The sequence below is a fragment of the Channa argus genome, chromosome 16, assembly GCF_033026475.1.
Source record: "Channa argus isolate prfri chromosome 16, Channa argus male v1.0, whole genome shotgun sequence".
NCBI lineage: Eukaryota > Metazoa > Chordata > Actinopteri > Anabantiformes > Channidae > Channa > Channa argus.
This window is the reverse complement of record NC_090212.1, coordinates 60,780-83,394: the sequence shown is the minus strand read 5'-3', so window position 1 is coordinate 83,394 and position 22,615 is coordinate 60,780. Positions and strand designations below refer to the sequence as shown.

The window sequence follows — 22,615 nt, the reverse complement described above, 5'->3', positions numbered from 1 at the left end:
TTATAACATCCTGATTCAACAGCTGACTTCTTAGGTCAAAGTGACTCACAACAGCCTTGCATGAATCTGCACAGATGTTAATTTTAAACACTCGTATTTATGTGGTAAGTCTTAGTTTAAATGTCAACCATGTCTAAAATGTATTTTAATTAAGATTTACTCTTTAAAACAAACAAACAAACAAAAAAAAAACACTGATAGAATTACACCTGTTTTTGAATTGTTAAAGAAAAGCAGTTGTAATTGTGTCTTGTGAAAAGTTACTCATAATAATAATGACAAATATCTGGACGAGATTTGGCTTTTTAGCAAACATTTTGGAAAGTCCAGGTATTTTCCAACAGCAGAAATCTCAGACATTGCATTTACCAGCAGCTCTGATGCAGTATATTGATGATTTTATGATCTAACATTACAATTTGCCATACCTATAATAACTTATTTAGGTCATGTGATCACAGCTGAGGGCATAACCAAACAATCACTTCTCTTTAACCAGGTAACAAATGATGAGTTTTTTGGGTATGACGTCATACTGAAACAAAGGATGACGAATGACAAAATGGCGAAGACAAAAGTGATATGTGTTTTATTATTCAATGGAAAATAACTCTCAGCTTATGATAAAATAATTTGAGCACCATAAGCAGACTTCACATTCATGTTAATTCATATGATAAGGTTAACAGGAGAAATAGCTGTATGACATCTGTTTTGTTACAGAACCATGATGGCAGATAACAACCTATTGCTTACTCTTAAGCTAAGCTGGACCCTTTAGATGATGAATTATGATGGCAGTGACAGTTGCAGAGAAAGCTATCATGGCATCCAGAGAAACTATTGGTCAGACTGATCTAACTCTTCTAGTTTGCTGAATTTAAACATTTGCCTAACACTGCGTAAGTTTCAGCAGGGAACCCAAAAGTGGATGCTGTAGCTATTAGGAAGTCACACACACACAGACACGCACACACACACACACACACACGTTGAACAGATACAGAAGTTTGATCATTACTCACAGTTACATAGATACAGTTACAGTTTTGTACTGCTGAAGAAAGGGAACTTTAGAAAATTCCAAAATGAGGGCTCAATTACAAATCCTGTCTTCCTAAACACTTTTTTCCACACTTTGTAAAGTTGACACACGGGTTACACAATGTGTTAAAAAAGGGAATGTTTGATTTAAAACAATATTGGTTTGCCAAAGAGTGTATATAATATGCACAGAAATACTGTCAATCTTGCCTTATCTGTGTGACAATACAAATGCTGCACATCCATTTGACTATGTGGTGATTGATTTCATTGAGTTGGTATCCAGTTTAGAGGAGAAATGCTGTGTTGTCATCAATAAGGTCCTCCTAGTGTAGAATAGGAATCAATAAATAAAAAAATAACAAATAAAGAATTAAAAAAATAGTTTGAGAAGCATCCAAATTTAAGAATAGGACATCCAGCAAATTCCTGACCAAATAACATTTTGCAGTATTGCCAAAAAGTGTCTTCTGTTTTATCTCAAATACATCAGCAGGTGAAGGACGCACTCCCAACTGGGGAAATTTCTACACAACTTTAAGCTCTGAGATTATGTTGTAATGATCTGAGGAAACACCAGAGAGCTAGGAAGTGGAACGGCCCCTGCCAAGTGACACAAATCACACAGTGGTAGAAGTGGCAGAGAGGACAATGTGGATACAGATCAACCCCTGCAATTTGTGATAGCTAACTAGACAAATACCCTTGAATACAGTCTCCTTAAACTGTAGGGATGCTTCTCTGCTATTACAAAAGAAAGCTACTTTCACAGAAACTTTGTCACACTCAGACACACACTGACCTTCTATGCATAGAATAAAGTTAAGAAAGACAATTCTCTTGTCTTAGTCATTATATCAGTTGTCACCATCATCAAGGTATTTCAACATTGCAATGTCCAAGGCTTATTTATCCAGACATTGTCCAGAATCCATATGTGAAACAGGCTTTAGAATCAATTAGCTGTCCTATTTTTTGGAGTGGACTATAAATCCAGTGGGCAGCACAATGGTGGAGTGGTCAGTGATGCCAGAAGGCCCCAAATTCAAATCTGCTAGCTGACTAAATCTGTGCTTGGGTTTCTGCTGGGTACTCTTGTTTTCTTCCCACAGTCTAAAGATATGCATGTTAGATTAATTGGTGACCCTAAATAGCTTGTAGGTGTGAACGTGAGTGTGGATGGTTGTCTGTCTGTGTATGTCTCTGTTGGCCCTGAGATAGACTGGAGACCTTGCCCAATGACAGCTGCAACCCTAAACAGGATAAGCTGTTCAAGACATTCTTAAGGATGAATGGATGGATGTAAACGCAGTCTGAACCTAAACACAAAGAGTGATGTGTTGTTCAAGGCACAACCGGTAAAGCCTAAGGCAGGAAACCATTTAATGTATAGATAAAGTATTAGCAGAATAAACCCAAACATATAAATCTTTGGGTTTAATTCTGTCTGTTCACAGCAAAACTAAGCTCTGGATACCTGCTCCAGTATTAGCCTTTAGTCATTCGTGGATTGTGAATATTTCTTTTAAATCTGTATATGTTCATTAAATGTTATAAATTCTAGTCTCTGCCAGAGGGGTTGTTCACTCATATTTGTTCCAGAGCATCACATGAGTAGACCCATGCTGCCAAATTCAAATATATGTAGTTTTCAGACCTTGACATGATTGTTTTTGACGTCCATCACTCGTCCGTCTCACAGAATATCACATAAAACAACCACACTCAACCCACACTTTCTGATGTGCGCACACACACACACACACACACCCTTCTACAAGTAGTAGTATTCACATTTTTTAATACCCAGACTGTGTTTTTTTTCCTTTGGTGCACTAAGCCAAGGGTAATCTCTCCAAGCAGCTGTTCAAGTCACACAAATCCCCTGCTGTTTGTATGTTGCAAAGTTATTAATTGTATACATAATCATTAACAAGGCTCCCAGTTTTGCTACAGTATTGACCTCTGTAGTCAATATATGATCAATATTAACCTCAACTGCTATAGAGGGCAGTTCAATTAAAATTTATTAATTGTCATGCATACTTCTCTAGGAGTAAAAAACAATTTTGGGTAGTTTAGTCAGAGAAGTAAAAAACAGTTTGCACTCTGCTGTTGACAGACACTCTGGGTGCAAAACCAGAGATAGCAGAAGGCAGCCGATTAAGGGACTCAACAAAAGAAATTCCCAGAAAGATGAATACCTTCATATGTCCCTTTGAATGAGGAGGGACTCTTGGATTCTTAACAGCAAAGCTCAAGTGTATTTGGCTGACTTATGTCACCAGTTCTCAGTGGGGGCTGTTGATGACTCCATTTATCATAGTCAGTTTGCTCAATCTCTTTTGACTGAGGAGTTTACGATTCTGTTGAACCTTTACTCGAACATCAAAAACCTCTTGAATGGCTTTCTTCAAGCAGTGGAAGTTGTAGTCAATCAGTCCTGTGAGGGAGAGAAAGAGGCAGAGTCAAGCCTTTTTTGGCAGAATTAAATAAAAATAAATAAATAAATAAAATAAACACTTCGCTGATTAGGACTCTGTCTTGCTTGGATTAAAATTATTTTAGTGAAACCTTCCCAACAGGATGAGTGTAAAAGCTGACAAGGATTAAAGCTAATTAAACCCCAATAAAAATATACTGTATATGATTACATCCCTTTTAATAGCCAAGTTTGCTGTTTTTAGTTTGCTTTGTCAGTGCTGCAAAATGTAGGTGGAATGACCCATGAGAGCACTTTGATGGTAAAGCTCAGAGAAAGCTAAGATAATGAAGATTTAAAAAGCTTCACTGTACAATATACACAGAAATACAGTGGAATGCAATTCCTCTGGGTCCACAGTGTAACATAAAAATATTCATCCATCTAATATCGTAAAGATAGTAGAAATAAACAGAAGAATTAAAGCAGAATAATGTTACAAAAATAGTCTAAAATAGAAATAAAAAAAACTAAAACTAGGTGTGTGAGAAGTAAAAATGATGCAAAATAAACATTATTATATCTTTAAACTTTGAAGTGGAAAAAAATTTAAGCTAATGACATGTCTGTGCACACCAACAATAATATAAACATAATAACAACAAGACATGGTGGATATGAAATTCAATACAGGTATAGATGCCAATGTAAGAATATAATTACCACTGTCAAAACACAATGTGCAATAGTACAAATAAATAAACAGTGAATACATCTATGTTTGCCACAAAAGATTGTAAACAGCATCTAGCTACAGTTCTCATATACTGTAAAATAGAGCAGTTGATTAAGATACTTTAGATAATTTAGTTTTGAACTGACTGCGTGTTAGGCTGAGGAAACAATTCACAGAACTCTAAAATCACAATGAAGTCATGCTTGTATATACAATATTCTCAATATATACAGGAAGTCACATTAACATTTATCAGATTGTGCCTGAAAATTCCATAGAAGCCCGGCTTATCACAGACAAACTTTCCATATTAACATCCTATCAGATGGGGTTGAGCAAGTGTTCGCTTGATTGACAGGTGCTTCAGCCAAAAAAGACTCAGGTCACACCACTTTTCAGATCTCTACACTGGCTTCCTGTAGCTGCTCACATCAGTTCAAAGCTCTGTCTCTTGCCTACAGAGTGATCACCTCAACAGCTTCTGCTTACCTCAACTCCCTCATTCATGTCTACAAACCCTCCAGTCTACTGCGGTCTGCAAATGTACATTTACATTTAGTAATTTAGCAGACACTTTTATCTAAAGCATCTTATATGTATAAGGCAAGCAAAAATCTAAGTCAAGGAGAAAACATCAAAGCGAAGTCCTATGAGAAAAGTGTTTTCAGTCTTCGGTGCAGTTCTGGGACCACCAGACGTTGTTCGTTGGCAGACCACAGTGGACGGTAAGGATTGTAGACCTAAACTAGAAAAGACAATTTCCGAGGAAATTACACGGGGGAGCTGTCAAGCGGCCCGAGGCCGATTGCTCGGAAGCTGCTTGACACCCCCACAAACTCATTTTAGTATTGAAATGCTAAAAATGTTAAAAAAGAACGATAAAAGCCTTTTATTTTGAAAGTGTGTTTGTGTGTCTCCACTGTAGGGAGACTTCAACAGACATTAATTTTAGTACATAAATGCTAAAATTTGAAAAAAACTAAAGAAGATAAAAAGGCTTTTATTTTGAAAGTGTGTTTCCTCTGTACGTGTGTGCGTGCGTGTGTGTGTAAAAAGTGGGTAAAGTGTTTGGACACAGCTTTGAGGCTGATCACACGATGTGATTCAGCTGTGTCTGTTACCATGACAATGACTGCTGCCTGCCTGCTGACTCGTTCCCAAATGCAGATGACAGGCTGCATTTGCCTCAGACTTTGCCTCACAAAATGTTCAAAATATGAAAAAGTATTGGTCCTATGGGAAAAAATTTGAAAACTGTGAGCGACAGAAGGCTTTACCAAACACAGTGATATACTTTATATGAAGATACTCCAAAAAAATGAGGGCATGGTGGGGATTTTAAAACAGCCCTGATTTGTGATTTAAGGATAATTTCTGGACCTCTGTTATAATGGGCTCTAATGGGAGTTTCAGACGGCACTCTCTCCACTTATAGAAAGAACGGTAGTTTGTTTGTGAAAGAATAAACTTGACTGAAGAAAGAAGAAGCAATATATGCCAGTACATAAACACAGGCAATACACACTAATGGAGTAGTTGAAAAAGCACTAAAACATGCCTAAAACTAAAACTGTGATTATTTAAGTATACAATATACAAAGAAGCTGACCAACACACAAAAAGTTGACAGTTTAAATGAAGTTTCTAATCCAAAGCATGACGATACACGAGGCTGATCAATAGAGGCAAGTTGAAGGGAAGTTTCTCTCATTGACTTAAGTGGTGAAAAAAGTTATTAATGAGAAAAGTAATAGAAAAGAGAATAGAGAATAGAGAAAAGGGAATAGTAAAAGAGACCTACATCCAGGAAGTAGAAAAGAGTTTCTATGACAGACCGTCTAGGAGAAGACAAAAACCAATTACTATTATTATTATTCTTATTATAAGAATAATAATAAGAAGAAGAATAACTAGAAAAGGCAATTTCTGTTGAAATTACGTGGGAGAGCTGTTAAGTTGCCCGGTAGATGCCGACCGCTCAGAAGCTGCATAGAGCGAAGGCGTTCGCACGTTAAAAGCCGCAAAAACTGAAGAAAGATAAAAAAGTAGAAAGTAACAATGGAGGAAGTAAATGTGGAAGATGGAAGTAAAATGTTTATTTAAACTAAAAAGAAGCAAAGGAAGAAACAAAGTAAAAAGTTGCTATTAAAAGTGTAAAGAAAAAAAGAAGAAAAAAAGTAACAAGTTGAAAGACCAAAAGTTAAAAGAAGTCAAAAGAAACAAAGGAAAAGGTAAATATTCAAAGTTAAAAGAAACAAAGAAAGAAGCAAAGTAAAAAGTTGCTATTAAAAGTGTAAAGAAAAAAGGAAGAAGTAACTATTTAAATGGTAAATGGTCTGCACTTATATAGCGCTTTTTCTACCTATTGGCAATCAAAGCGCTTTACAGTGCTTCTTATTCACCCATTCAATGGGGCGGCTGTAGCTCAGTTGGTAAGGCAGTTGACCATGGACCACAGGGTCGGTAGTTCAATCCCCGCTCCTGGCTACAAGTCGAAGTGTCCTTGGGCAAGACACTGAACCCCAAGTTGCTCCCGGTGGGTCAGGTGAGCACCTTGCATGGCAGCCACTGCCATTGGTGTGTGAGTGTGTGTGTGAATGGGTGAATGGGAAGCTACATTGTAAAGTGCTTTGGATAAAAGCGCTATATAAGCGACTATTTACCATTTACCATTCACACTCACAATCACACACACAGCAACTTAGTTGCTGTGTGTGTGATTGTGCAACTAAGTTGGGGTTCAGTGTCTTGCTCAAGGACACTTCGACATGTGACCAGAGCAGCCGGGGATTGAACCAACAACTGTGAAATCGGTGGACAACCGCTCTATTTAGAAATGAAGGGACCATTTTAATACTGAAAAAAAGTTGAAAAGGCTTTTAATTTGAAAGTGTATCCTGTCATTGTGTGTCCATTGTTGGGAAACTTTTCCACAAACTCATTTTAGAACTTAAATGTAAAAATTAGTAAAAAGTATGATGACCGGCTTTTATTTTGAAAGTATTTTTCCTGTGTGTGTGTGTGTGTGTGTGTGTGTGTGTGGTTGTTTGTGTGTGTGTAGGGAGACTTCACCACAAAGTTATTTTAGCATTTCAATGCTAATAAGTGTATAAAGTATGATAAAGACTTTTATTTTGAAAGGGTGTTTCCTGTCTATGAAGGAAAGCGTGTGTGTGCCTCGATTGTGTATGTTGAAGGAGGAAAAACTCAGGTAAAGTGTGTTGACAGTGACATGAAAATGACAATGACTGCTGCCTGCCTGCTGAGTCATGAGCCAAATGCAAAGAGAGGCTGTAAATGTACTGAGACTTCTTCTGGCAAATTGTTCAAAATGTATTAGTCCTATGGAAAAAAATTCAAAAACTGTGAGTGGCAAAAGGCTTCAATGAACACAATGATGTACTTTATTTGAAGATATTCCATAAAATAAAGATGTGGTGGCTATAATAAAACCGCTACTTAAAACACCCTGTCTTGAGACCCAGGTGTTTTAGCCAATTACAGACCAATATCTAATCTCCCCTTTATTTCTAAAATAATTGAAAAAGTAGTTGGAAAAAAATTATGTGACCACCTTCTTAGGATTAATTTGTATGAGGATTTTCAGTCAGGATTCAGAGTTCATCATAGTACAGAAACAGCACTGGTAAAAGTCACCAACGATCTTGTCAGGGCCTCAGATAATGGACTCGTCTCTATACTTGTTCTGTTAGATCTTAGTGCTGCATTTGATATCATTGATCACAATATGTTATTACAGAGACTAGAACATGAAATTGGGATTAAAGGAACTGCACTAAGTTGGTTTAAATCTTATCTATCTGATAGATTTCAATTTGTTCATGTTAATGATGAATCCTCCATGCACACAAAGGTTAGCTATGGAGTTCCACAAGGCTCTGTGTTAGGACCAATACTTTTTACTTTATATATGTCTCCTTTAGGCAACATTATTAGAAAACACTCCATAAATTCCCACTGCTATGCTGATGATACCCAGCTATATTTATCTATGGAACCAGATGAAAATAATCAGTTAACAAAGCTTCAAGCATGCCTACAACACATAAAGGCCTGGATGTCCCACAAGTTTTTACTTCTAAACTCAGACAAAACTGAAGTCATAGTATTTGGGCCCAAAAAACTTTGAGATATGATGTCCAACCATATTGTTACTCTAGATGGCCTCTAGTACTACTGCAAGGAACCTTGGAGTTATTTTTGACCAGGATTTGTCCTCTAACTCATATATAAAACAAATCTCTAGAACAGCCTTTTTCCACCTACGGAACATTGCCAAAATTAGGAGCATCCTGTCTCAAAGCAATGCCAAAAAACTGGTCCTCTCCTGTGGAACCAGCTCCCAGTTTCGGGAAGCAGACACCCTCTCTACTTTTAAGTCTAGGCTTAAAACCTTCCTCTTTAATAAAGCATATAGATAGTTATAGTTATGATGCTATAGGCTTAGACTGCTAGGGGACCTACCCCCTGATGCACTGAGCTCCTTTCCTCCTCTTGACCCTCTCTCCTCTCCTCTCACCCCGCAATTGTCACCATTGTATGTCATTAACTCTGTGTGTTTTCTCGAGTAGTTGTCTTTGTCATTCTCTGGCCCCCTCTCTCTGTCCCTTTCTTCAGGTGTCCCTGGCTTTGAAGCTGTGTGTCTTCCTGGTCTACTGGTCCTACCAATCTGCCAGATGTTTTGTTGTTGCTTTTTGTTGCTCTGTTCCTTTCTCTATTCACTTTCCACTCACCCCAACCGGTCAAGGCAGATGGCCGTCCACCCTGAGCCTAGTTCTGCTGGAGGTTTCTTCCGTTAAAGGGAGTTTTTCCTCTCCACTGTTGCCTATGGCTTGCTCCAGGGGGAACTGTTGGGTTCTCTCTACATTTTTATAATCTTGACCTTATTCTGTAAAGTGCCCTGAGATGACTTTGTTGTGAATTGGCGCTATATAAGTAAAGTTGAATTGAATTGAATTGAATTGGTGGTGATTTTAAAAAAGCCCCCCATTTTTGAGTTGAAGAGAATTCCAGGACTTCTGTTATAATGGGCTCCAATGGGAGATTGAACTTGAACCTAAACCTTAACCTGTAGGGATCTGAAGAGTGGTTTGACATGAGTCCTTTTAGGTCTGCCAATGAACGACGTCTGGTGGTCCCCGCACCACACAGAAGACACCAAGCAAAAGTCTTCAGCGCAATATTCCCACGATGTTGGGAACAGCAAACTCACTCCCAATATTAAAAAAAACTGCTAAAAACAGAGCTCTTCAGCACCTTCCTATGCAGTAAATCTATATAAAATTTTTTTTTTGTAAAATAACTTCTTTAATTTATGGAAAGTTTAAGCAGACAATGTCAAAACAGTGTTTTGTTTAATGAAATAAACACAGTTTCCAGTTGAATGTAAAATTATCAAAGATTATTTGCATGCGCAAAAAAATCCTCCTGTGGGGAAAGCGGTTTGTTTAAACATTATTCATTATAACTCTCAGCATCCCCAGCTCTGATAGTCCTGACTGAAAGTGCTGCCATATACTTAGAAATGGGGGAGGGCTGCTAGTGGTACCAATGACCCTGTTCTTCTTATCTGTGATGATTAGTTACTGGAGAAGCACAACCTGACTGGAAATTTCAGCCATTGTTTCCAAACTCTTTTGGATATTTTAAATTAAAATACAACAAAATGATTTTAATGCATAAAATATATATAAAAATGAAGAGTTTCAGCTTGTGAAACCCCATTAAGGCAAGAATAATGTCAGAGACATCTGACTGCCCTGTCAAAATATGTGACACTAAAGTTTCAGCAACTATGAGCAGAAAACATAGCTATAACATTTTGCTGCTATTTAAACTCAGAATGTCTTCCTGCTGTAAAACCTGACTAAAGTTGTACAGTAAGAGCTTTAGTCCTGAATGCTCCGTTATCTGCTGAGCTACTTCTGTTAGATACACAAATGAAGAAATTACATTTTTTAAAGTTTGTTAAGTCACAGCCTGCACTGCTGCTTTAAAGTTCTGGCAACTTTTATGTGTGACTAAGAAATACATTTCTTAATGTGAAAACCCAAGATAAAATGTATTTCAAGGTTTTCAGCTGTTAAATTATGTGAATGATAACTGTATGTGGTACTGACATCTTTAAAATTCCAAGAACTTCAGCTTAGTGATCCTACGATAGTGGAACATGCTACAAACTCTGCACGCTAGCAACCTCACTCCCATTCAAAAACCTGCTGAAAACACAACTCTTCAACATCTTCCTATGCCCTTGAATCTTAGAAAAAAAAAAAAAAACTAAGTTCCTTTATGCTCTTTCTTGCACTTGCAGCTCATGAAACCAAAATACATTTTCTGATAGCACGTTGCTATGATGTTTTCTCTGCAACTTAAAGATTTTTCAATTCAATTTCAATTCAACTTTATTTATATAGCGCCAATTCCCAACAAAGTCATCTCAGGGCACTTTACAGAATAAAGTCAAGACTATAAAGATATATAAGAGAACCCAACAATTCCCCCTGGAGCAAGCCATAGGCAACAGTGGAGAGGAAAAACTCCCTTTAACGGAAGAAACCTCCAGCAGAACCAGGCTCAGGGTGGACGGCCATCTGCCTCGACCGGTTGGGGTGAGTGGAAAGGGGAGAGAGAAAAGAACAGAGCAACAAAAAGCAACAACAAAACATCGGGCAGATTGGTAGGACCAGTAGCTGCACGCTGGAAGACACACAGCTTCAAAGCCGGGGGACACCTGCAGAAAGGGACAGAGAGAGGGGGACAGAGGAGGACAAAGACAACTACGGGAGAGAACACACAGAGTTAATGACATACAGTGGTGACAATTGCGGGGTGAGAGGAGAGGAGAGATGGTCAAGAGGACGAAAGGAGCTCAGTGCATTGGGGGGTGGGTCCCCCAGCAGTCTAAGCCTATGGCAGCATAACTATAACTAACTATATGCTTTATTAAAAAGGAAGGTTTTAAGTCTAGACTTAAAAGTAGAGAGGGTGTTTGCTTCCCGAATCTGAACTGGGAGCTGGTTCCACAAGAGAGGAGCTTGATAGCTAAAGGCTCTACCTCCCATTCTACTTTTGGAAATTCTGGGAACCAAAAGTAGGCCTGCATTCTGAGAGCGAAGTGGTCTACTCGGATGATATGGTGCTATGAGGTCTTCTATATAGGATGGAGCCTGACCATTCAGAGCTTATGTAAGAAGCAGGATTTTAAATTCTATGCTACATTTAATGGGAAGCCAATGGAGAGAAGCTAGTGAAGGTGAAATATGATCTCTCTTGCTAGTTCCAGTCAGCACTCTTGCTGCAGCATTTTGGATTAATTGCAGGCTCTTTAGGGAGTTACTGGGGCATCCTGAAAGTAGGGAATTACAGTAGTCCAACCTAGAGGTAACAAATGCATGGACCAGTTTTTCGGCATCACTTTGAGACAGGATGCTCCTAATTTTGGCAATGTTCCGTAGGTGGAAGAAGGCTGTTCTAGAGATTTGTTTTATATGTGAGTTAAAGGACAGATCCTGATCAAACATAACTCCAAGGTTCCTTGCAGTAGTACTGGAGGCCAGACTTATGCCATCTAGTGTAACAATATGGTTGGACATCATATCTCTGAGATTTTTGGGCCCAAATACTATGACTTCAGTTTTGTCTGAGTTTAAAAGTAAAAAATTGTGGGACATCCAGGCCTTTATGTCTTGTAGGCATGCTTGAAGCTTTATTAACTGATTATTTTCATTTGGTTCCATAGATAAATATAGCTGGGTATCATCAGTATAACAGTGGAAATTTATGGAGTGTTTTCTAATAATGTTGCCTAAAGGAGACACATATAAAGTAAAAAGTATTGGTCCTAACACAGAGCCTTGTGGAACTCCATAGCTAACCTTTATGTGCATGGAGGATTCATCATTAACATGAACAAATTGAAATCTATCAGATAGATAAGATTTAAACCAACCTAGTGCAGTTACTGTAATTCCAATTTCATGTTCCAGTCTCTGTAATAAAATGTTATGATCAATGGTATCAAATGCAGCACTAAGATCTAACAGAACAAGCATAGAGATGAGTCCAGTATCTGAGGCCATGAGAAGATCGTTGGTGACTTTTACCAGTGCTGTTTCTGTACTATGATGAACTCTAAATCCTGACTGAAAGTCTTCATACAAATTATTCCTATGAAGGTGATCACATAATTGTTTTGCGACTACTTTTTCAATTATTTTAGAAATAGAGGGGAGATTAGATATTGGTCTGTAATTGGCTAAAACACCTGGGTCAAGACAGGTTTTTTAAGTAATGGTTTAATTACAGCTACCTTATAGGCCTGTGGTACATAGCCTGTTTCTAAAGATAGATTTATGATATTTAATATGAATGTATCTATTAAGGGTAAAGCTTCCTTGAGCAGCTTAGTTGGAATAGGGTCTAGCAGACAGGTTGTTGGTTTAGATGAGGTAATAATTGAAGTTAGCTCAGAGAGATCTATGGATAAAAAGCAGTCTAACAGGGAGTGGGGCCTTATCGATGACTCTAGCACTGCTGTACATGAAGATCTATCTGCAATTTTTGGGGGGAGGATCTGGTGAATTCGTTCTCTAATAGCTACAATTTTATTCATAAAGAAGGTCATGAAGTCATTGCTGCTCAAAGTTAAGGGAATAGTAGGCTCAACAGAACTATGGCTCTTAGTCAGCCTGGCTACTTGTTTTCTTCTATTAATGATGAATAATATGCTGTTCTGGCATCACTGAGAGCTTTTTTGTACATTTTTAAACTGTTTTTCCAGGCTAAATGAGATTCTTCTAACTTTCTGGAACGCCACTTTCTTTCTAACTTTCGTGTTTCCTGTTTTAAGTTGCGTGTTTGTAAACTATACCATGGAGATCGCCTCTGCTGGTTTACTGCCTTCTTTTTCAGAGGGGCAACACTATCGAGTATTGTACGCAGTGAGGCTGCCTATGCCTTTGGATAAAAGAATTTGCCAAATGACTAAATATTAATGTAAAACGTGCTGTATCTACAGTAGTGACACCTACAGGTCAAGCATTGAAAAGGGGCTTAAATGGGGGCAGTTACTTTAAAGTACATACACCCCCTATTAGGCAACAGGAGAAGAAGGGATGCTGGTAAAAAGCAGTTATCATTTGGACGACAGGAAACTGAGGGCAGTAGCTCTGAGCCTCTCCATCTATATGTTGTTTATGTTCTATTGTGAATAAAATATGGATTGATGAGATTTTCTTTATTTATGTTTAACACATTGTCCCAACTTTCTTAGAATTGAGGTTGAAGATGGCTGCACGCAGCTTCTGAGAAGAGGAGATGGTCTCGAATGTACAGCATCCAGATAAAGATTTGCAGAATCTGGTATTTTTATAGTATACCTGTAGCAGCTGCTGCTTTCTTGTCTTGTCTTGACCTTTTGATAGAACCACGTTTTTACATTCCTTAGGGGATTTAGGGATAATTGCCTTTTGGTAATTATGTGTGTGTGTAATTAGATACACACACACACACACACGGGAGAGCTGACATGCAGCTGGCCTGCCTCACCAAGAGCAAACTGGGGTTAACTGGGGTTAACTGGGGTTCAGTGTCTTGCTCAGGGACACTTTGACATGACAGGGTGAACCAGGAACAGAACCACCAGCCCTGTGATTGATGGACAACTTTTGAAAGATTTATCCGAGTTTTAAAAGCCCAGCAACTGGCTTTCAGCTGATAACACGTGTTCTGTTAGCTTTGCACACCACAGAACCAATATAAAGAAATGTGATGAACTGCATGGATGTACTGCTGTCAGATATTTCAATCATGCAGATAGTATGAAAGGTGATTTAAGGATGGAGATGGTCTGATTGTTATAGTGTTTTTTTTTGTTACCCTGTTTAGTCCAATATCAGTATGAACTAATGTCAGAAGTTTTCTCAAAATGTAATAATACATTTCCATAAATGATTTCATGTTTGTAAAATTTAATGAAAAATCGTACGGATGATAATTTCTTGAAAAAAATTAGTAAATGTTTGATTACACATTAGATCTGTGTATGACATGCTGAATAATATTACTTTTATACTAGTTTATACTTTTGGCAGCTGTAGCTCAGTTGGTAAAGGCAGTTGTCCACGGACCACAGGGTCATTGGTTTGATCCCCAGCCCTGGCTATAATGTCAAAGTGTCTCTTGGCAAGACTCTGAATCCCTAACAGCCCATTCCCCTCCCCAGCTGTGCAGTGCCGGTCCAAACCCTGTAGAAATTGGGGAGCGTTGCGTCAGGAAAGGCATCCGGCGTAAAAACTGTGCCAAATCAACATGCGGACAATGATCTACTGTGGCGACCCTGAACTCATGGGATAAGCCGAAAGGACAAAAAAAGAAAATACTAGTTAACACTTTATGATATTTGACTAGTAATCTATTACACATAATTTTTACTAAGAGTTTAGGGCCCCACCACAACATAAGCATTGACTATTGCATTTTGATTTTCTTTTCGAACTACTGTAAAGCTGCACACAGGATCCACAGTCTCTCATTTCAGATTAACTGAGACTGGGTAATTTAATTTTCTATTTCATGCTGTCCTACCCCTTTTTACTAATTTCACCACAACTTTAATAAACAAAAATATATGGATGCCCGCTAAAAATAAAGCATCCACACAGTTTTTTCATATTGAGGCAACTTCCATCAGCTTTCTCAGTGGAGCTGTTAGTCAAATTTATACTGTGTGAATGTGGCAAACTATCTGTGTTGTCAAAGTGTAGAAAATGTTCATAGCGTAGTTTCACATTTTGCTGATCATTTAGGATGGTAAATGTTATTTCTGGTTGAAACAGAACTGAAATGTGCGAGTAAAAATTCAGTAATTCATAGAAAAATGAAATCCCTTAGTCACAGGAATCTTCTGTTGGTGGGACCACCAGACGTTGGCATATCGCAGCGGACAGGAAGGATTATAGACCTGAATGAGGGAGTTGAGGTGAGCAGGAGTTGTTGAGGTGATCACCCTATAGGCAAGAGACAGAGCTTTGAACCTGATGCGAGTGGGTACAGCCAGTGTAGACATCTGAAGAGTGGTGTGACCTGAGTCCTTTTTGGCTGATTAAAAATGAGGCATGCTGCCGCATTATGGATCATCTGCACAGGTTTGATTGTGGATACCGGTAACTCAATTAACTGAGCGTTGCACTAATCAAGACGAGATATGACCAGCGCCTGTACAATGAGTTGGGTTGTATATTCCATGAGGTAGGGTTTAATCTTCCTGATGTTGTAGAGGGCAAATCTACATGCCCTAGAGACTGAGGTGATGTGGTCCTTAAAACTCAGTTGGTCGTCGATGATGACCCCCATATTTCTGGCCGACTTAGTGGGGACAATCTCTGTGGATCCAATGTTGATGCTGATGTTGTGTTGCCTCGAAGGTCTGGATGGGAAGAGAAGGACTTCGGTCTTGGAGAGGTTGAGCTAAAGATGTCTCTCTCTCATCCAGGCAGAGATGTCTGAGAGATGGGCAGAAATATGTGCTGAGACAGTGTTATCCGGTGGAAAGGACAGGAAGAGCTGTGTGTCATCACAGCTTAAAACATACATTTGAATCTTCCATGTCGCAAGGTGCCAAGCTGATAAATCAAAAACTGCCCTAGGGAAGTTCAGTGTGAAGCAGCTAACATTACATTAATTAACATTACATTATTTTCTTTCCAGGACAAATGCTCAAGCCTGGAATATCTGTAGAGAAAATAGTTTATTCATACAAATTAACTGAATGAATCAACTGAAGTTCCCAGGCTGAAATCGGCTAACACAAAGCAGAAATACTATACATGGGTGCCAAGCCAGGAAAGACAAGGATGCAATCTAATGATATCAATATGTTGGCCCCAGTTGAGTTGATACAGAAATGCCATCCTGGGCATGAAAACATAAAAAAAGAGAACTACAAGAGACCTTCAATGGCTGGCAAAAGGCTCCTTTGAAATTGCGTGTTGTGGAAGTAGAAGCAAATATAAAATTAAAAGTGAGGTTCTGGGATAATTCAGGCAGGAAGGCGAACAGCATTGACAGACGGTTAAAGCAATGAAGGAAACAATAAGATGGCAAAAATATGGGAAATGGACAAGAAGAAAGTGAAGATTAAGTAAAATTTGTGGTCATATAGATCCCCTGCGATGGCCTGCTGCTCCATTGCCATATTAAAATAATCTAGTCAGGATGAACAAGATATTCTGAATTATTTTAAAAGGCAGCTGGAAAGGAAGGCAGAGAAGCAGGACCTCAAGTGCTATACAAAGGTGCACCAAGAAAAGAAAGGAAAAACAGCAAATGTCCAGGCGAGCAAACTTCACTGATTTTAAAGCTAAACTCCACCATCCACTAGGTTGCGAAGGATGCAGTTGGATAAAATAGAAAGCCATACCATTTACCTAGAGGGAATTCCTCAGGAGAGACTAAAGAGGAAAAAAGACACAGAGTAACAGAATAGACAGGAGTGGTACCTCTCAGTTGGAGTAGAAGCAGAAAAATGGTACAAATGAAGGAAAAACTGAAGAGAGGAAGAGAGCGTGAAATAAAAAGAGTTACTGCCTCATCTCCCTGTGCTCTGGAAAAAGATGATTGCTTTGGCATCAAAAGAAGGTCCAGAAAAGAACTATTGAAAGAGGAGGCCTTGAAGAAAGAAAGAGAGCATGCAATGAGATTGCTGAACTGCAAGGAAATCTAACTCAAATCTGTCTAGGACCAACTGAGGAAAAAGAAGGCTTGCTGCTGGAAAAAGCAAACGAAGTAAAAAGAAACAAGAAGAAAAAGGTTATATGATGCTAAGAAACAGGCCACTGATATGGCAAGACCCACCACATGTACAGATGTATGCATTTAAATTTATACTTTTTTAGCTACAGTATGCATGCAGTACCATACCGTTGGCGTTGCGACAGGAACACAGTTTTTTAGCCTTGACTGTGTCTCATAAAGCACAACCTGTAGTTCTCCTTTCAGCCACCAGGCATTACAAGGTTGTTTCCTCATCCCAATCCACAGTACTGAATCCTACTGTCTGTGGATCTTGGAGAACGCTAGTTTTAAATCTGATATATCAAATAGCCGCTGTGTTTATGTTGACCTGAAGATGATGTGGGGGACATAAGATTTCCTATAGACTGTGTCTCCGTCTCTCTAGCATTATGGGTTGTGAACAAAACTTTCATACTTCGGTCACCATGTCTACTAAAAGGTTCCTAAGCAACTAAATTGCAAAGTTAAAATCATAGATCTAAAATCCCATCTTTAGGGAACTTATTAAAAGCTTAGACTATAGCATTGTTTTTGGAATTACTTAAGCAATATTTTCACTACAGACCTGTAAATAGGAACATACAACATAAAGCTGGCAAAATGCAGTGCTTTTCCTCTGCCTCCTGTAGTGATAATGGTAGTTGTAATAAGTGTAAGGTTTTTGCAGCTTTGGAAGGGAGGCTCACAGAATTGGAAGCACGGGTCTGCACCATGGAAAATCATTCAGCTAGTCAAAAATCTACAAAAAGGCTCTCCGTGATGCCAGAACAGCATATTATTCCTCATTAATAGAGTAAAATAAGAACAACCCCGTTTCTTTTCAGCACTGTAGCCAGGCTGACTAAGAGCCATATTTCTGTTGAGCCTAGTACTCTGAGCAGGAATAACATCATGACTTTCTTTATGAATAAAATTGTAGCTATTAGAAAAATCATTACTCTAGATGGCATAAGTCTGGCCTCCAGTACTACTGTAAGGAGTTATTTTTGACCAGGATTTGTCCTTTACTTCACATATAAAACAAATTTCTAGAAGAGCCTTCTTCCCCCTACGGAACATTGCCAAAATTAGGAAAATCTTGTCTCGAAATGATGCCGAAAAACTAATCTATGTATTTGTTACTTCTAGGTTGGACTACTGTAATTCCCTACTTTCAGGGTGCCCCAGTAATTCCTTTAAGAGTCTGCAATTAATCCAAAATGCTGCAGCAAGAGTGCTAAATGGAACTAGCAAGAAAGATCATATTTCACCTTCACTAGCTTCTCTCCATTGGCTTCCCATTAAATTTAGAATAGAATTTAAAACCCTGCTTCTTACATATAAAGCTCTGAATGGTCAGGCTCCATCATATATAGAAGACCTCATAATACCATATCATCCCAGTAGACCACTTCAATCTCAAAATGCAGGCCTACTTGTGGTTCCGAAAACTTTCAAAGGTAGAATGGGAGGCAGAGCCTTTAGCTATCAAGCTCCTCTCCTGTGGAAGCAGCTCCCAGTTCAGATTCGGGAAGCAGACACCCTCTCCACTTTTCTACGCCTAGACCAGGCTTAGACTGCTGGGGGACCTCACCCAAATGCACTGAGCTCCTTTCCTTCTCTTGGCCCTCTCTCCTCTCCTCTCACCCCACAACTGTCACCACTGTAAGACATTAACTCTCTCTGTTTTCTCCTGTAGTTGCCATTCTCCTTCTCTGTCTCCCTCTCTCTGTCTCTTTCTGCAGGTTTCTCCAGCTTTGCAACTGGGTGTTTTCCAGTGTGCAGCTACTGGTCCTACCAACCTGCCCGATGTTCAGTTGTTGCTTTCCCTGCTCTTTTTTCTTTTCTCTCTTCACTTTCCACTCACCCCAACACAAACGGTCCACAACCTGTCAAGGGAGATGGCCGCCCACCCTGAGCCTAGTTCTGCAGAAGGTTTCTTTTTTAGTCTTTTTATAGTCTTGACTTTATTCTGTAAAGTGCCTTGAGATGACATTGTTGTAAATTTGGCGCTATGTAAATAATGTTGAATTAAATTGAAAAGTTGATCCAAGAGGTATAGTGAGTTTTTCGCTACTAAACCATAACCAGTAATCAAGTAATTTTCATAATTTATTTGATTATGTTTTTTTCTCTTTGTAATTTATCATGAGCTGCTTTCATTTTTTGTGCACCTAATTGTTGTGTGTAGTTTCAGTGCCAGATAAGGTGAAGCAACTCCACTTCAGCCTCTCTAATCTCAACAGTGATTAGAGATGCAGTGAGAAAATATTTTTAAAAAACAGTTAGGGTAAATGTAAATGTTCTGCACTTATATAGCGCTTTTCTACCTATTGGCACTCAAACCGCTTTACACTGCTTCTCATTCACCCATTCACACTCACAATCACACGCACATACACCTTTGGGGGAGCTGCTATGCAGCTGGCTGACTCTCACCGGGAGCAACTAAGTTGGGATTCAGTGTCTTGCTCAAGGACACTTCGACATGTGACAGGAGGAGCTGGGGATTTTACCAACAACTGTGAGTTTGGTGGACAACCTCTTGTCTACCTTTCTGCGCCACAGTCGCAGTTAGTTATGAAACTATTTATCCTATAGCCTAATATTAGAGGCTACTTAAAAAGGTGTCTCTCTTTTCTCCTACAGTGGTCATAGTTCTCGTCAGTCAAACAACCCACAATAGATGGCTTCTATTTTTAGCTACTGTATCTTCCTCTTGAGGGTGCCATTCTGTAGTGCCCACCACGTTGTTGCATTATATGGTCACTGAGCTTCATGGTCATGACAACTGAAGGTCCCAAGAAGGGACCCAGTAGACAGTCACCAAGCTCAGAAAACTCACCAAACCCAGATGACGGATCAGAGATGTACCAAAGTGTGCTGGATATGGACCATCTGAGACACATAAAAGTCTGGTGACTAATTACTAATTACCAACCTAGTGCAGTTCCTTTAATCCCAATTTCATGTTCAATTCTCTGAATACAGCACTGAAATCTAACAGAACAAGTACAGAAACTAGTCCATTACCTGATGCCATGAGAAGATTGTTGGTGACTTTTAAAAGTGCTGTTTCTGTACTATGATGAACTCTAAATCCTGACTGAAAGTCTACATACAAAAAATTCCCGTAAAGGTGATCACATAATTGTTTTGCAATGACTTTTTCAAGAATTTTAGAAATAAAAGGGAGATAAGATATTGGTCTGTAATTGGCTAAAACACCTGGGTCAAGACAGGGTTTTTTAAGTAGTGGTTTAAATAGGGTAGCTGTAATTAATGGTGGAGCTGTAATTCATGGTGGAGGGGGTGAGCCATGTTCTGCAGAATACCATACATCCACTGAATATTTATTGGGTTTCAGAACTGATATTTCAGCTATTAAGATATTAAGATTTGCTTTTTACTTTGGATATCATTTGGCAAAAAAAGATAAAAATCTTTATATGAATTGAGTTTGAAAAGACTTGGTGATTTATTATTTGGATTTGTATAGTTTGTGTAGCTAGTTATAATTTATCTTTGTTTTCAGGTCACCTTCTTTCCTTTCAGCTGTTCCCTTTCAGGGATCACCACAGCAAATAATCTGCCTCCATCTAACCTTATCCTCTGCATCCTCTTCTCTCACACCAACTAACTTCATGTCCTCTCTCTACATCAATAAATCTCCTCTTTGGTCTTCCTGTAGACCTCCTGCTTGGTAGCTCCAACATCAGCATCCTTCCACCAATATATTTACACTCTGAATAGGTCCATACCCCCTCAATCTGGCCTTTTTGACTTTATCTCCAAAACATCTAACATAAGCTATTGCTCTGATGTACACATTCCTAAACCCATCCATCCTCTTCACTTCCAAAGAGAACCTTAACATCTTAAGTTCTGCTACGTCCAGCTCTGCCTCCTGTCATTTCTTCAGAGCCACTGTCTCTAAGGTATACAACATCGCTGGTCTCACCTCTGTCCGGAACACCTTTCCTTTCATTCTTCCAGATACTCTTTTGTCACACAACAAACGTGACAATTTTCTCCACCCATTCCAAACTGGTTTCACACGCCTCTTCACCTATTTTCCACACGCTCTCTGGTGCTCTGAATCATTGACCCTAAGTATTTAAAGTCCTTAAAATGTCCTGCAACACTCTACTTCTCTGCCACTCCAGATACACTTCCTCATACAATACCACAGCTCATCTCTCTGCACCCTGTCATACGCATTCTTCAAATCTACGAAGATATAATGGAACTCCCGATAACCTTCTCTGTACTTCTCCATCAGCATCCTCAAAGCAAATACTGCATCTCTTTCTAGGCATGAAACCATATTGCTGGACACACATGCTCACCTCTGCCCTTGGCCTAGCATTAATTACTCTTTCCTGCAACTTCATTGTGTGGCTAATCAGCTTTATTCATCTGTAGTTGCCACAGCTCTGCACATCCCCTTTGTTTTTAAAAATTGGCACCAGAACACTTCTCCTCTATTCCCCGCGCATCATCTCACTCTCCAAGATCTTGTTAAACAAACTAGTCAGAAAGTCTACTGCCACCTCCCCTTCACACTTTCATAGCTTCACAGGTATGTCATCAGGGCCAACTGCCTTTCCACTCTTCACCCTTTTCAAAGCCCTCCTCACTTCACTCTTATTAATTTTTGCTACTTTCTGCTCGACACCATCATCTTCTCTTCTACTCTTTCATTTTCCTCACTCATCAACTCAAAATACTCCTTCCATCTACCCATCACACCCCTGGCACCTGTTGATGCACACACTCATACACCGATGGGGGAGCTGCTATGCAGCTGGCCAACACTCACCGGGAGCAACTACGCTGGGGTTCAGTGTCTTGCTCAAGGACTGAAGAAGTTGGGCATTGAACCAACAACTGTGAGATTGGTGGACAACTGCTCTATCTTCCTGTGCCACAGTTGCCCCATATAAGACCAGCAGCCAGAGGATAGGGGGGTGTGTGGATAGGGCTAAAGATTTTTACACCTTTTTCAATAGATTTGATGTGCGTCATGTCTTGCCCCAAAGTCTCGCCCCTGCATAACTCGAACATCACTCCTATCTCTGAAGCAATGATCATTTTAAAAGAACAGGTGAAGAGAGAGCTATGCAGCCCTAAACCCTCACAAAGGCTGCAGGTCCTGATGGAGTGAACCCCAGGGTACTGAAAGCCTGTACCCTTATGTGGCTTTCTTAAACCTGATCCGGCAGCTGTAGAGGGTCACTATGGGATGGAAAACATCATGTCTGGTGCCAGTACCAAAAGTGATCCTTACAGGGGTCTGTAAGTATCATGTTCTTTGACTTTTCCAGTGCTTTAAACACTTCGGAGTCCTGCCACCTTCAGGTGGCTTCTGATGGGTCTGCGGTTGTTGGATGTGTCCAGGGTGGACATATCTAGTATCATTTAGTGGTGGACAGGTTTTTTAACTAGTGTGAACACAATCATGTCAAGCTTAACACCAGTAAAACAAAGGAACCACCGCTGGACTTCAGGATGTCCTGGACTCTTCTCAATCCTCTCTCCATACAGGGAGAGGGGTTGGAAGTAGTTTTCGGAGTACAAATACCTGGGTTTCCACCTGGACAATAAACTGGACTAGC

At 39.4% G+C, this 22,615-nt stretch overlaps 1 protein-coding gene across 3 annotated transcripts in view; it reads right to left on the bottom strand.

Annotated features, from left to right (window-relative positions):
• Window positions 1-511: 511 nt before the first annotated feature.
• rragd (ras-related GTP binding D) overlaps window positions 512-22,615 on the bottom strand; it is a 70,829-nt gene continuing 48,725 nt past the window's right edge. The window contains exon 7 of one of the 3 annotated variants that reach the window (XM_067479721.1): window positions 512-3,487. In XM_067479721.1, the coding sequence (XP_067335822.1) occupies window positions 3,336-3,487 (152 nt within the window). In that variant the 3' untranslated portion in view covers window positions 512-3,335. Of the gene's footprint in view, window positions 3,488-15,277; window positions 15,728-22,615 lie in introns of those variants that run through there. The other 2 variants (XM_067479718.1, XM_067479720.1) reach the window with 2 other exon arrangements.